This window comes from Boleophthalmus pectinirostris, unplaced genomic scaffold (assembly GCF_026225935.1).
Source record: "Boleophthalmus pectinirostris isolate CB_2022bp ecotype Guang Dong unplaced genomic scaffold, ASM2622593v1 HiC_scaffold_4, whole genome shotgun sequence".
Classification (NCBI taxonomy): Eukaryota; Metazoa; Chordata; class Actinopteri; order Gobiiformes; family Gobiidae; genus Boleophthalmus; species Boleophthalmus pectinirostris.
This window is the reverse complement of record NW_026571353.1, coordinates 22017158-22033157: the sequence shown is the minus strand read 5'-3', so window position 1 is coordinate 22033157 and position 16000 is coordinate 22017158. Positions and strand designations below refer to the sequence as shown.

General features: G+C 40.1%; 2 protein-coding genes and 1 pseudogene across 2 annotated transcripts in view; 2 read left to right on the top strand and 1 right to left on the bottom strand.

Moving 5' to 3' along the window:
- The first annotated feature begins 16 nt into the window (after nucleotides 1-16).
- On the top strand, nucleotides 17-5985 carry LOC129411223 (aminopeptidase NAALADL1-like). The gene is made up of 3 exons (XM_055161323.1): nucleotides 17-39; nucleotides 117-209; nucleotides 5587-5985. The coding sequence occupies exons 2-3, from the start codon at nucleotides 133-135 to the stop codon at nucleotides 5762-5764; spliced, it is 255 nt and encodes an 84-aa protein (XP_055017298.1). The 5' UTR covers nucleotides 17-39; nucleotides 117-132; the 3' UTR covers nucleotides 5765-5985.
- A 2451-nt stretch (nucleotides 5986-8436) lies between these two features.
- Nucleotides 8437-15950, top strand: LOC110154161 (aminopeptidase NAALADL1-like; annotated as a pseudogene).
- A 34-nt stretch (nucleotides 15951-15984) lies between these two features.
- LOC129411319 (aminopeptidase NAALADL1-like) overlaps nucleotides 15985-16000 on the bottom strand; it is a 1043-nt gene continuing 1027 nt past the window's right edge. The window contains exon 3 of the mRNA XM_055161939.1: nucleotides 15985-15989. Coding sequence (XP_055017914.1) covers nucleotides 15985-15989 — 5 coding nt within the window. The remainder of the gene's footprint in view (nucleotides 15990-16000) is intronic.

The following is a 16000-nucleotide window of genomic DNA, read 5'->3' as shown; positions in this document are numbered from 1 at the left end:
GGACGAAGTCATTAAAACCTCAGATCTGAAGAATGAATCGTAAGTCTGCACATATCCATACTGGCTATAATTACACCCGTATTTATAAATAATAATAAGGAATTGTTCTTTTCAAGACCTCTCAAAGTCAGGATGATAAATGACCAACTCATGCTGTTGGACCGAGCATTCTTGGACCCACTGGCTTTCCCAGATAAACATGCTTACAGGTAAGAAGACTTTTTAATTGGCCTATATTACACTGTTTTCTGATCTATGTTATAATGTTTTCTCATGAAAAACATATCAGAGATTTGTTTTGTTTCATTCACACATGTTTAAACACACAAACCCTGTATATTTATGAGTTCTTCTCTCAGTCAGGAAACAGTGTTTGTAATGTCATGTGGTCATGCAGGAAGTGCACTCCACTGTATTTTTAAACTCCACTCCTTCACTAGAATCACTCAAATCATTTGCAGCCCTGGAATTTCCAGTCTCTACTAAACTAAAGGTAAAAGGTGGTACAGGACATTTTAAACTCGCTAATAATGCAGCAATACTCAAAAATGTGTGAATGAAACAGATCACAACTCTTTTTGATTAGGGAACAACAGTCTAACATTGCCAAAAGCTCACAGGAGTCAGTTTTGTATAATAGAGGACCTTTAAATATTATCGAATGACACACTACGTCATTTACTGTCAGCTACAAGGACATATACCTGTAAGACTTTTCATTTGATATATTTTTTTAAATCTGCTTCTTGATATTTGTATATCGCTAACTAATGTGATAAAATAGTAGTATGGGTGCAAAACTGTGTGATGGTCACAGATGGCAAAAATAAATAAACTTAATCATAGAGTGACTGAGTAATTACAATACTTATATTTGCTGTCATATCTATATCTTCTGAAAATGCAGAAGAATCAATAATGTGCATCCAACTGAAGCGTTTTGTAATTTTCTTTCATTGCTTTTGTAGCCCATCTATATAATAAATTTTGATGAAATGTTAAATTATGTAGTATTTATCAATTACAGTATAGGCACTGTTAATTTATTAAATTTGAATGTAATTAATACACTGTAGCATCGAGAGCAGCCAGGAAATGGGTGGTGCCGATAGTTGGGGGTCCAGCTATAAAAGTAGGTTAGACACGCCCATCCAGTGTGTTGTGAGTGTGGCCTGCGCGCTCAGGTGTTGTAGCCCTGCGTGCCTCGCATGTATTGAACCGTTTGGATAAAATAAACGTTGCAAAACGGAACTATTCGCCTGGATTATTTAAAAAAGTGAAACACTTTTTTACAGAAATCTTTGAGACTGTAAAACAGGGGTCTCAAACTCAAATTACCTGGGGGCCACATTAGATAAAGTCTGAGTGAGGCTGGGCCGCATTGAGTATTCGATAAATAGCGGTTGCATGGGAAATGAAGAGAGAGAAAGAACAACACGCAACACACTTTCTTAATCTTTAATAATAACAGTTCAGAACATATGAAAATGTATTTAGAACGTATGTTTAAACCAGTGCTTCTCAATTATTTTCTGCCCCCCCCCCCCCCCCCCCCCGTGACTATAGATAGTATCATTTGTCTATAAAATTGTTATAAGTACACCTGTGCGTAACACTGCCACCTTATATGACGCCAACAACGCTCGCTGGTTTACTGAAGTAGCAGTCACAAAGCGGGATGATTGTCGGCAATATTCGGCACGTTTTCGCTGAAAAATCTCAAGCGGCTTATCAGAGTGATTGGGGTGTAATGTATTTAAATGACGCCTTAATTTATTGGGCTTCATGCTGTCCGCTGCCAACATTTTTAGACGCAGTAACACACCGGTCTTTCCTCGTCTCCCACCGTAGTCACAGTGAAGCCAAGCGCTACATATGCTTCGTCATATTTCCTCGTCTTAGCTTTCGTGAGATTTTCGTTTGTCTCTTTATCTCCGTCTCTCTCCGTCTGTCTTCTCATCCCTGTTAAATATTTTTTCATGGTGTCACTTGAGGGTCTGCTACACTTCGTGTCTACACTTCATACTCAAACTCTGTGCTGTGTGCAAAGCGCGCATGCTCAGTGCAAACAAAACTCCTACACCACCGAGCGAATGCTCCCTGCGCACACTCTGCCAATGAGAGCGCCACTGCCCCCTAATGTAGTGGAAGTGCAATTGCACTTTATTCTAAAGGCCCGTTCAGACCAAAGCGTCAAAGCGTCCACTTTCTATGTAAAGTCTATGTGGACGCGCGACTAGAGCGTCCTGCGTTTTTGCGGCGCGTTTTCGGCGTCAGCGCGGCGCGAATCTGGCGTCAGCGCAGCGCGTCTTCAGCGTTTTGGCGTCAGCGGCCAAGACGCGCGTCCAAGGCGTCAGCGTCAAGAAGTTGAAAATGCTGAACTTTTCGCGTCAGACGCGCCGCGTCAACCAATCAGGGACGAGTATCCAGAGACGCAGCGACGTTATTATCAGGAAGAAAGACCCGAGAACCAGAACGAGAACCACAAACATGAACGGAGAATAAATATATACGCCACAATCACCGAGCCGATCGCGAGGACTACACCAGGACCGGACCAGGACCAAACCAGGACTAGACCGAGACTAAACAAGGACTAGACCGAGACTAGACCGAGACTAGACCGAGACTAGACCCGGACTAGACCGTGATTAGACCAGGACCAGACCGGTATTAGACCAGGACTAGACCGGGACTGATCCAGTGTCATTAGTGGAGTATAAATATATATACACCCAAGTCGTCGACCCGATCTCCTCCTTTGATGTTTTATGTCATAAAAAACACTCTCTCAGTCTGGTCTGACATTGTTTCGGGAAAAGAGCGGGACCGGGCTCTTGTTTCCAGGGCAACGGACGCGCGTCAAGTATTTTTGTCCCGTTCGTCCACGGCGTCAAAGATGCGCGTCGGGGGCGTCTAAACTCACATGCAAAGGCTCCAAATAGAGGCGACAAGGCGTTTTTTGACGCTTTGGTGTGAACGGCCCTTAAGACAGTAAAAAAAAAAAAAAAAAAATAAAAAAATAAAAAAGCATGCTCCCCGAGGTCAAACGCGCCCCCCTTGACGGAGCCTCGCGCCCCCCCCAGGGGAGAAGCACTGGTTTAAACTAATACGTCTACTCTTCTTCTTTTGCGTACTTCTTGCTGGTTGAAACCTGACTACACTTCATCTTGCACAGCTGACAGATATTTGGCTTGCAGGAGGAAGCATATGAGATCCTCAGGATAGATTGAAGATGCTCATCAGTGAGCCTTGACCTGTAGTTTGATGGTGCTTTCACACACTTTCACACTGGTGTGAACGTGAACCCGGATCGAAACCATAGACAGCAGGTCCAAACGAACTATTCGAAATGCATCATGGGAGAAACGCGTCTCCTTTGCCTGAAATGACGCGCTGTACGACTCCAGCGCAGTAACAGATTGTTGTCCAGATGCAGCCGCGATTCATTTTCGAATTGTTTTACCAACAATGGCCAATACAGAGAATGTAACACACGAAGATCAGAGCAAGTACGTGCGAACGTGTGGCTCCAGAATGAGTCAAAATTGGGGGTGTGTACATCTGTTCAGGACCTGCACAGAGGTCCCGGTGTTCCCCGTAATCATGTAGGAACAGCATTTGTTATTTTAGGCTTTAATTAATCAAATAATTTTATGGCAATAGGCAATCGCCCATTCAATTGATTCACCTTTAAAAAATGTCCTGCTTTTAGCCTAGAGTGAAAAATACAGTCGGACTAGATCCAAACCAGAGTCCCGAACCAGCAGGAACAGCTCCGGTTTAGGCCAGGCTCAGATGACGTGGAGCGGGGAGTGAAAAGCGCTTTCCCCGGAAAGAACCAAATGTGCGGAGGACGGACACCAACTAAACTGGACTCAAGCTTCTGTCCAGATGTTACGACCCAGCTCGTTTGGGGTGAGGGAAGTAACAAAAATAAAACCAAGATGTAAAATGGAATAAATTAAATAATGTTTAATTAACAGGAATGTACAGGTAAATTAACAAAAGACTAAAAATATACAGAAAGCAACCTAACCTAAGAAACAGAACAACAGACTAAACAGAGTTTTTTGCCAGAAAAGGGGTCATGCAGGCTTACAAAAAACGAGTGGTAAAACTTAGGGACACACACTAAACCAAAACACAAGTTCCCCAAATTAAACCACATAAACCTACAAACAGAATCGAGTGACCAAATCAAAAAAGGCACAAAACAGAACTAAACTAAACACACAAACACAAAACCAAAATGGCATACTGGCCACCAAGGCCAGCAGCCCCGAACAGGTGCTGGCAATCTCCTTAAATAGGGGGCGGTGGCTGCAGGTGAGGTGGGCGTCGACCTGCCCCACCAATCACGGACCAGGGGTCCTGCAGCAGGAATTAGGAGAACTTGGCAAAAATCACACAAACAATTTGGAACCAAGGCCTGGGGCCTTAACACCGGATGCTTTGCACCACCTCGGAACCAGCCGCGGTTCTTGAGCGCAGAGGACCGGAGCAGCCCGCACAGACCTGTAGTCCACAGCACATTCTCACTTTCCCTGCACGGAACCAGCGCGCAGACGGCGGAACGTACACCGCTCAGACCCAGTCATTGACCAAGGACCAGACCCCAGCCCCGTCCTGAGGAACTGCGCGCTACGGTGAGCGCTGTTGGCTGCTGCTGTTACCCGAACTCTGGGCTGATGCGGTGAGTTTGTACAAAGTTCTACGTTGCTGTTTTATGAGTTCGTGGTGATAAGATGAGGACGACCCGTGGTATTAACACTGAAGATCAGTATTGGTTACTGGAGGTATCGCTGTTCTACTGGGATACAGAAGCTTGTTAATCAGACCAGTTTTGGTTCGTTTGCCGGTGTGAAAGCGGACCACACTGGAGTGTATTTGCTTTTGGTATGTCAAACATGGATGGAAGACGCTTGTTTTTGCCTCTTACTTTTTGCTAACATGTCGCCAAGCCTCTGGAATAGATCACTGCAGTTTTGTGGTGCTTGCATATTGATGGGACAGCTGTGTTTGCCGCTTAGTGCGCGTGGAATTCTGTCAGTGTCTTTTTATTTCTTATTAGCCCCTCCAATAAAGGTCCCATACTTTTGAACAGGGGAATTCTGTCAGCGCCTCCTCTGTGCTCTGATACTGTGGTTGTGGGAGCGTAAAGTGAAGTGAGCACACATGTACCACCATGTGTGGTTTGTTTTGGTTCTTCGGTGACGCCGTATGTGCACGTGTACTTGTATTAACAGATCCACTTAGACTCGTTGCTTCACAACTGCTGTAAATTGAGTTTTGGGATGTAAACTGCGTTAATAATCTGTTGTTGTGAATCTGCATGGGCACCGATTGCAGCTTCATCTGTCAGTGCGGCCCGCTGTAGGGGGGTGGGATTGTGCGTACATCTACCGCGGGCCGCACTGACATTATTCTTTGGAATTAAGTGGAGGGCCGCAAAAAATCCTTCCGAGGGCCGCAGTTGGCCCCCGGGCCGCGAGTCTGAGACCCCTGCTGTAAAATTTTGATGTATTTATGATGTGAAGTAAGACTGTATTGTACTGTACTGAGGTCTTTTCATTTCTTTTTCAGGCATGTGATCTGGGCCTCGAGCAGCGCTGGGAAACCTACCTTCCCCGGTTTGGCTGATGCCTTCGATAAAGCTGCGTCATCAGGACAGAAGAATGACTGGGACCATGTACACTACCACCTGTCTGTCCTGACCCAGGCAATAGAGGGCGCTGCACACACATTAACTAACACCATTTAGTCCAGAGAGGGAGGAGAACTTGAGCACTCCAGGATTTATGACATGATATTCTGACTTAATCTATAATAATAAAATAAACAATAAAATGTATCATCGTCCCTTCATGAAACAAATTGAAGCAATGAAGCAATTTTTGCTACTTATTTGGAATTAATTTTATGTTACTGCCATTTATATGTTTGCTTTTTGTTATAATATTATATTATATGGGGATGTGTGAGCCACTGTGTCTAAATAATTTCCCTTGTGGACCAATAAAGTTTGTTTAAGTTTAATCAATCAGAAATGTCTTGTAAAATACAAATATTTATGATACCCTTGTTTAGGATTTTTAAAAATTACAATTCTGCATACCTTCAAACGAACAATATAAATATTATCTCTTGCAGAGCATATCTTGGTAAAAAACAAAAAACAAAACGATAACTGCTACTCATTTCTTACCTGACCTCCCCACTGCTTGTTTTATAGCTGCACTTGTAGAATCCATCAAAGCTGTCAGACAAATTAGCAGCAAACTCAACATGAACTTCATAATTTCTACCTTTTCAAAACTGAGTCTGAAATGAGGGCTAGCTGGTTGAAATGAGGATACTCTAAATATCCAGAGGCTTAACACCATCGGGGCCTATTAGAAACACATTGGACACCTGCATCTGCTTGGCATGTAACACTGTTATATAGTGCAGCAGATTAATTGCATATTTCAAGAGAATCATTGAAATTGGTAAATTGTATGAAATTTGGCACAGATACTCTCTAAGGGTAACTTTTTGGGAAAATGGCATTGGCCACACACAAATTCAAAATGGTGGCCATTTTTAAAGATGGTCCCTATTTCTGTCAAATGCTAATTATGTCGATCAAACTGTGATTTAGGAATTACAAAATCAAGATGACAACCAAGATGGCCACTACCATTGTTTAAGATGGCTGACATTTCTCTTAAATCCTTACATCAATTTATCAAATGGTGATGCTGTCATCAACATTGGTACAAACATTCTTCAAGGAACATTCTCATGGAAAAAGGTGGTGATAAAGATGGTTTTCAAGATAGCCACCATTTCTGTCAGTGCTCAATTGAATATGTTAAGGAAGGTTTTGTTTAATAGAGTGAACGTCATTACACAACCAGGGCACACTGGTCAGCCAAGAGGCCAGCTGATTGGATGAAATGTTGTCTTTGTCAAGAAAGACACAAAGGAACCACTCCTGTCACTGTCTACCCGTCATGTTTCTCAACATGATGGCTATAAAATGATTGCCACCAACAATCCACTCTTTCACAAGATCAACAAAAGGTCAATGACCCTGGACCTGGAAAGACTGGATGAAAGTGGTGGTATAGAAGCTACTTTGAAAAGGTATCAAGTGGAATATCACTACAGTTGTTGAATTCGATTCAATAACACAAACTTACTTCATGCCCAGAAGCAACAATCCAAGCTGGACAGGTCAAAGGAGAGAAGGCAGACAAAGCAGACATTATGACTATTTGGCAGAAATGGTGGCCATTTTAAAAATGGTCACAATCCTGAATTTTTGAGTGGCACCTACCTTTTTCTAAAAGAGTATTCCTTGAAGTGTATTTATACCTGATTTTATGTTTGCATCACCATTTGAACAATTGAAATAATAATAATTAATATTCTACAGGTATGGTGGCCATCTTGAGTTTGTGACAAGCAGCTTTTGCCATTGTCATGTCCTTCAGAGAGTATTTATATCAAATGTTATGCTTGGATCACTTTTGAATAATTTATATAATAACCATTTAATAGCAATGGAGGCAATCTTGAAAAGTGGCCACCATATTGAATCTTTGAGGGGCCAACGGCTTTTTCCAGAATAGTGGCCCTTAGAGAGTATCTGCCAAATTTCATGCTTTTATAACAAAATGAATGATTTTATTTTTATTTTTACTAATCTGCTGCACTATATATTAGTATTTTCACGGACATCTAGCTGGATACGGACCACCCCAGTGAAGTCTAAAGTGGTCGGGTTGGGGTGGATACTCATATCATAATGGATAGGTAAGATAGATTTGAGAAGTCTCATGGTAGTCCAGGGAAACAGCTGGCCATTGGTTGCAATAGGGGCATTCTTAGAAGCTCCTTGGTCTGACAGGTAGTCAGGTAGTGTAGAATCGCCACTGACTATGCATAGTTTTTTTTAGCGGTTATTCATGATAAAATAGCTAACAATAAGAGAAAACAAAACAATACTTAATCAAAGATTGTGCAGCAGAGTAGGTAAAAACGACATGCGCAAGGAGGGAAAAATACAGTGCTGACCAGTTGAAGGTCAGATCTGTGAGGTGTCAACCTCAGTTACAGTGAGGATGCATGTTTTTCAATTTTTTATTTAGCAATAGGCAGGAAAGATACACCCAGTGTCCTGCTGTGGAACTTTCCAGGCAAAGCAATAACAAGCAGGTGGCACACAACCCACCAGAAGTTACATAGAGCATCTTTAAATGTATAAATATGAGTAAACTCTCACGGGAATAAAGTAGCACCACCCTCACATATATTCTCTGAGGTAAAAGTCCATTTCAACAGCAAACATTAATAAGTAAACTTTACAATACTGTCTCGTGGGAGTCAGTGCATCCACCTTTCCTGCTGACACTAAGTTTGTGGCAACATTTAACCTCAGACCTGAAAATGCTCAAGACACTGTTAATAGGGTTCGGGTGCTGTGCTTGTGTCCTGACCATAGGCATCCTCATCGGACACTATGGGATCACCAAACCCGGGAGCCCTGCACCGTCCTGGGCTAATGACGTGGTCAGAGATGTGGATGAGAACTTCATCACTACCTTCCTGTCTGAGGTGGACAGTAAAGAAATTGAGCAGAATTTACGGTAAACCAAGAACACTCAAAGTCTGCTTGTAGATTACAATATTTACCTTTTACCTTATAACTTCTTTGTTTTTAACTGATATTGATGGTTGACATTGTTTGATTCCATTTTCTCCACCCACATGCTTTTACTGACAAGATTGGCTGTAAACCTCTCAAAAGAATAGAACTAGACTAAAAAGACTGGAAATGAATACCTCGATACAAATTTGATTAATAGTACAGCTCTGATTTGTTGTTTGATTTTTTAATATAAAGGGGGGAAAAAAGTGTTATGAAAGAAAAAGTGAACATTGCATTTCAACTATAATTTCCCGCTTGTCCATCAGGGAGCTGACCAAAGTGCCTCACATGGCCACTACAGAGGGAGACGAGCAGACAGTGCAGTTAATGCTGAAGAGATGGCAGGACCCAGAGACAGGCCTGGATGAAGCCTGGAGAGAGGAGTACAGTGTGTACCTGTCCTTCCCTGACCCAAAGAAACCAAACAAAGTCACTGTAGGTCAGTGGGGTCTTTGACAAACTCAACTTTGACAACTCTGATATGAGCCTGTGTGGGACGTAAAGGCATCTCGCTTAACGTCATACATTATGAAAAATTGACTCATGTGAACTTTTAATCATTTTGGAATGTTGTTACCTCATCAAAAAATACCTGGAGTTTTTTACATTCACACATGCTTGATTAATCCTGGTTTATTAATCTGTCTACATGTCCACAGCTCAAAATGCTCTGTTCCACCTTGCAGTAGTTTTCAAGTTAACAGCTATCTTTTAACTTTAGTTTAGTAGAGATGGGCAATTACAGTGTTGAAATCATCCAAATTATTCTAGTGAATGTGTATGGAGTTTACACAGTGGAACACCTCCTATAGTAACACATGACATTACAAGGTGGGACAATGTTTCCATTTGAGAGAAGAATTTAGCCTAAATATGCAGGATTTGTGTGTTAAACATGTGTGACTGAAATAAAATACAACTCCAGGTATGTTTGTGAAGAGGAAAATAACATTATAACACAGGTAAAAAAAAATAGTGTAATTGGACCCTTCTTGTATTCAAGTGGATGCATCAAATGCAGTGCTGCACACTCTGAGAGAAAAGGAAATAAGTTATACTTCTGATCAAGATGACCCCAATGTAGTGCCCCCCTACGCTGCGTACTCACCTCCAGGCAACGTCAAGGTAAATAAAAAGTACTTAGTCCTAAAAATCCTACTTTAGTATTTTAATGTTGCCTTTGATTAAATGCATCTGGCAAACATTAACAGGTCTGATAAAGATCTACCATGTCATATTGAGTTGAATCTCCAACACTGTTTACTTAGATAATGACTCAGATCATGAGATTGTGTCCCATCATATAATCCCCTTATACAATGGATATTTTATTTGGTCTCAGGGAAAACTGGTCTATGCCAACTATGGAAGGCCAAGTGATTACATGCTCCTGAACCAGACTGTGGACCTGAGAGGCACTATTGCCATCACTAGATATGGAGGAGCAGGTAGAGCTGCTAAGGTACAGTGTACAACTCAAAAAACAATATTTTCTATTTACTGTCTGTTGAAATATGGCTGAAAAAACAAACACTTCAATCAATCTATCAATCAATCAAACTTTATTTGTATAGCACTTTTCATATATTTGAAATGTAGCACAAAGTGCTTCACATACAACAGAAAAATTACAATGCAATAATTAAAAACAAAAGCAACTCCCCACCCCACCCCATTGTTTCATCCATATATACAATTTAAACATAAACAGAAACATAAAACAGAAACATAAAGCTCCCAAAGGTTATAATAAAAATAAAAATGGAGAGCTAAAATCAGATGGAGACTAAGTAAAATAGTAATGATAATTATATTTAAAATAAATATAATATAATAATAATAATAATAATAATAATAATAATAATAATAATAATAATAATAATAATACTTATTATTATATTATTATTATTATTATTATTATTATATTATTATTATTATTATTATTATTATATTAATTATTTATTTAAGTTAAAACAGGTAAAAGTTTCAATTAAAAGCTAAATTAAAAAGATACTTTTAAAAATATGAACATTCGCAGTGGACCTCAGATCCTCAGGTAGACTGTTCCACAAACGGGGGCCGTAAAAGCTGAATGACGCCTCACTGTGAGTTTTAGTTTGGACTCTTGGGACAGTTAAAAGAAGACTACCTGAGGTCCTGAGAGTCCGAGAGGGCTCATATGATAAAAGCAGATCAGATAAATAAATAGGACTAAGACCATTAAAAGCTTTATAAACCAATAAAATCATTTTAAAATCTATCCTGAAGCTCACAGGAAGCCAGTGCAGAGACTTCAGTACTGGGGTGATATGCTCTCTCTTCCTGGTCCTCCCTGGTCCTTGTCAGCAGCCTTGCTGCAGAGTTTTTGGAGGAGCTGCAATGGAGCTGTAGTTTTTCTTTGGAAGACCAGAAATCAACATGGTTTGCCATAAAAGCATATATTAAAGTCTCTGCACTGGCTTGAGAGAGAAATGGTCTGACTCTGGCAATATTTTTTAGATGATAAAACCCAGATTTAGTGATGGACCTGATGTGTGGCTCAAAGCTAAGCTCACTATCAAGAGTAAATCCTAAACTTTTTACCCTCTCACAGGGGTTTGAGCAGGTTTGGAGCTTAGCTTTCTCTGGGCTTCAGGGTCGGTTTTGCCCTGGTTGAGCTGGAGGAAGTTTGCTGCCATCCAGGACTTAATATCTAAAATGCAGTTAAAAAGGGTATCGATTGGGTTTAGGTCATCAGGAGACATGGTGCTATAGAGTTGGGTATCATCAGCGTAGCTATGAAAGTTAACACCGTGTCTCCTGATGACTTGTCCTAGTGACAGCATGTAGAGATTAAAAAGGGTCGGACCTAAAACTGAGTCTTGGGGAACACCACACTCCATTTTACATTTACATTTACATTTTACAAACACTTATCTAATGTATTTATGCAGGCCATTAATGGAGAGCCCTATGGTGTTGTGGGTGTACTAGTTTACACTGACCCTTATGACATCAACGATGGCCTTATGTCTGACCAGAATGAGACATACCCTCACTCGTGGTACCTGCCCCCTACTGGGGTAGAAAGGGGTGCATTTAATATTGAGTATGGAGATCTGCTCACACCATACCTGGCTGCTAAAGGTATTGTCCAAAATGATGTATTCACTGTAAAGTTATGTGAAAATATTATAATACTGAAGACTTTTTGTCTTCAAAGATCACACATACAGAATTCCTGTCGAGGACATCCCAGGCCTTCCCCCAATTCCAGTACAACCAATAGGATTTGAGGACGCCTCCTTACTGATCTGGTCTGTGATATGTTTGATATGTCATGTCCTGAAAGCTGTGGAATATCAAGAGCTCTAAACATCTGGTGTTCCTACAGCGCTCTGGATGGGGAGGTGGCTCCAGTTGACTGGCAAGGATCATTTAAATGCCAATACAACTTTGGTGGTCCTGGGTTTAAAACTACATCCACCTTTAAAGACAGGTAGAAATCTCCACTGATAAGTCACACAACTCTACTCTGCTGCTGTATGTCAGTTGTTTTATGGACTCAACTCATAAAGTGAGACCTAAGGGAATAACCTTGATAGTTAAATAGGGTTAATAATTTGCATTAAGCTATAGTTAAATATCACCCTAAAACCATAAATATATTTAAAACTATTATGCAGTTTAATTCTTTTGTGTGAGAGGAGGCATATGATGACACAGGTCTCTTTTTCAGTGAAGGTGAAACTGGACATTGGCAACTATAACACAGTGAAGAACTCCTCAAATGTAATGGGAGTCATCAGAGGAAGTGTGGAGCCTGGTGAGACCAATAATAACATAATGTTTTTTATAAAGAGGTTTGTATTACATTTGTGTCACATAAGCATATATTATGTTGCCAGACCGGTATGTCATGTATGGGAACCACAGGGACAGTTGGGTCCATGGTGCCATAGACCCCAGCAGTGGGACTTCTGTGATGCTGGAGATCACTCGAGTGCTGGGCAGGCTGGTGAAGCAGGGTGAGCACTGACCTCCACCACCCACACACAACTGTAAAACACCTGTAAAATCATGCACACTGTGCTACATTTGTGCAGGCAAATGGAGACCCCGTAGGTCCATTATATTTGGAAGCTGGGGAGCAGAGGAGTTTGGCCTTATTGGCTCCGCAGAATATACTGAGGTAACATTACATTGTACACCCATACACATAAAAAGGTTTCTTTTACATTTATTTCTGACATTGTTTACCCTAGCAATACTTCGCCAAGCTCAGTGAGCGCACTGTTGCTTACATCAATGTGGATATAGCTGTTTTTGGTAAGAATTTCAGGGTTACCATTACATTCTAACACCCCCTTAAACTAACCACAGGCTAACCATTTTACATTCAATTTTCATTTTAATATTTTAGCTAACGCGACCCTTAGAGCATCTACAATGCCATCTATTCAGAATGTTGTCTTCACTGCTGCTAAACAGGTAAACCTACAAAAAACACTATATACTAATACTAATATTTATTTATTGTTAATTGTTTTTACATAATTAACTGATGTTCCCAGGTCAATGCACCTGGACTACAATCTACAACTGTGTATGAGAACTGGATCAAATATTCAAACAAAACCAGTCCGACTCATGGTGTCATCCCCCGGTATGTGATACTCTCATTGACTGCTCTTATTTTCTAATTTTTTTTTTACAATCTCTGCAACTTTCTGCTGTTCAAACAAAATACACTGTATATAATGTTCTTCACTGTGACAGCATTGGATACCTGACAGGAGCAGGGAGTGACTACGCTCCTTTTGTCCATTACCTGGGAATCACCTCTTTGGACATGTCATACACTTATGATCGGGTAATTTGACACATTACTGTTTTGTATTTGGGAAATGTCCAATGTGAAATGTTTTTGTGTTTTATTCTGGACAGAGTAAAACAAGAGCAAGGATTTACCCAGCATACCACACAGCTTATGACACATTTGACTATGCTTCAAAATACATTGATCCTGGTTAGTATTGCTGCATATTTTTACATGTTTAATTTCTATTATTCACCAAGTACTTCTGGGGTACTTCAACCTTGACCAAACTCACCATCTCATTAGAATGTCAAAGAGCGAAATGAAATTATGATCTTACAAATATTGAACTATTAACTAAAACTAACCTAATAGTCTAAATTACTATTGAATTGCCATTTTGTTTTCTTTTGAGGTTTCACAAGTCATCAGGCTGTTGCCAGGACAGCGGGGAACGTCCTGCTTCGACTGGCTGACAGCCTGGTGCTGCCTTTTAACTGTGGGGACTATGCTGAAACATTGGACGATTATCTGAAGGAGGCAGTGGCACAATATGAGGAACAACTGAAAGCCAAAAACATATCTATGGGTACTTTCATTTAAATACATTTTGATACAGCAGGAATAACTCATTAAAGCTCCTATATTACACAAAACTGATTCTTGTGAGCTTTAAGACATGTTGTAATGTTATTACTTCTTCAAAAACATACCTGGAGTTGTGTTTTTTTCATTCACATATGTTTGAGTAATTATGCATTATTAGTTTATCTGCATCTCTAAAGCTCAAAATGCTGTGTTCCACCTTGTGATGTCATGAAGCAGTAGTTCAGTAGTTTTCAAATTAACAGCAACATTTTACGTTTAGTTCAGTAGAGATTGGCAATTCAAGGGCTGCAATCATCCAAATGATTTTTCTGAAAGTATATGGGGTTTAAAAATACAGTGGAGCACATGACATCACAAGGTGGAACAGAGTGTTTTCAATTTGAGATAAGAATTCAGACACAAATACACCAGATTTGTTTGTTAAACATGTGTGAATGAAACAAAACACAAGTCCAGGTATGCTTCTAACGAGGGAACAACATTATAACACAGATCAGAAAATAGCTTAATATGGGCCCTTTAAAGTCACTCTCTTACAAAAGGTAATTTTTTTTTCTTTTTTTTATCTTGGTGTTGTTATTTTTTAAAATTTTCAGATCCAATTAAACATGCAGTGGACAGTTTTCGCAGGGCAGCTTCTCATATGGACGAAGTCATTAAAACCTCAGATCTGAAGAATGAATCGTAAGTCTGCACATATCCATACTGGCTATAATTACACCTGTATTTATAAATAATAATAAGGAATTGTTCTTTTCAAGACCTCTCAAAGTCAGGATGATAAATGACCAACTCATGCTGTTGGACCGAGCATTCTTGGACCCACTGGCTTTCCCAGATAAATATGCATTCAGGTAAGAAGACTTTTTTAAAGGGCCTATATTATGCTATTTTCAGATCTCGGTCTTGAAAAACGTATCAGGGTTTTGTTTTGTTTCATTCACAAGTTTAACACACAAACCCTGTATGTTCAGAAGTTCTTCTCTCAGTCAAGAAACACACTGTTTCACCTTGTGATGTCATGTGGTCATATCACTGTGTTTTTAAACTCCATATACCTTCACTAGAAGCGTTTGAATAATTTGTAGCCCTGAGATTTCCAGTCTCTACTAAACTAAAGGTAAAATATTGCTGTTATTAAAAACTACAGCTTCATTACATCACAAGGTGAAAGCAATACTCAAACATGTGTGAATGAAACAAATCGCAACTCTAGATATGTTTTTGATTTGGCAACAACATTCTAAAATTGCTAAAAGCTCACAGGAGTCAGTTTTGTATAATAGAGGAGCTTTAAATATACTATGGAATACCCCTTTAAGGCTTTTCATTTGATATATTTTTTTAAACCTGCTACTTGATATTCGTATATTTTTAACTAATGTGATGAAATGTGTGGGTGCAAAACTGTATGACAGTCACAGATTGCAAAACTAAATCTAAACATAGAGTAACTGCAATACTTATATTTGCTGTCATATCTATACCTTCTGAAAATGCAGGAGAATCAATAATGTGCATCCAGCTGAAGTGTTTTGTCATTTTTTACAGAATTCTTTGAGACTGTAAAACCTACTTTTGATGTATTTATGATGTGAAGTAAGACTGTATTGTACTGTACTGAGGTCTTTTCATTTCTTTTTCAGGCATGTGATCTGGGCCTCGAGCAGCGCTGGGAAACCTACCTTCCCCGGTTTGGCTGATGCCTTCGATAAAGCTGCGTCATCAGGACAGAAGAGTGACTGGGACCATGTACACTACCACCTGTCTGTCCTGACCCAGGCAATAGAGGGCGCTGCACACACATTAACTAACACCATTTAGTCCAGAGAGGGAGGAGAACTTGAGCACTCCAGGATTTATGACATGATATTCTGACTTAATCTATAATAATA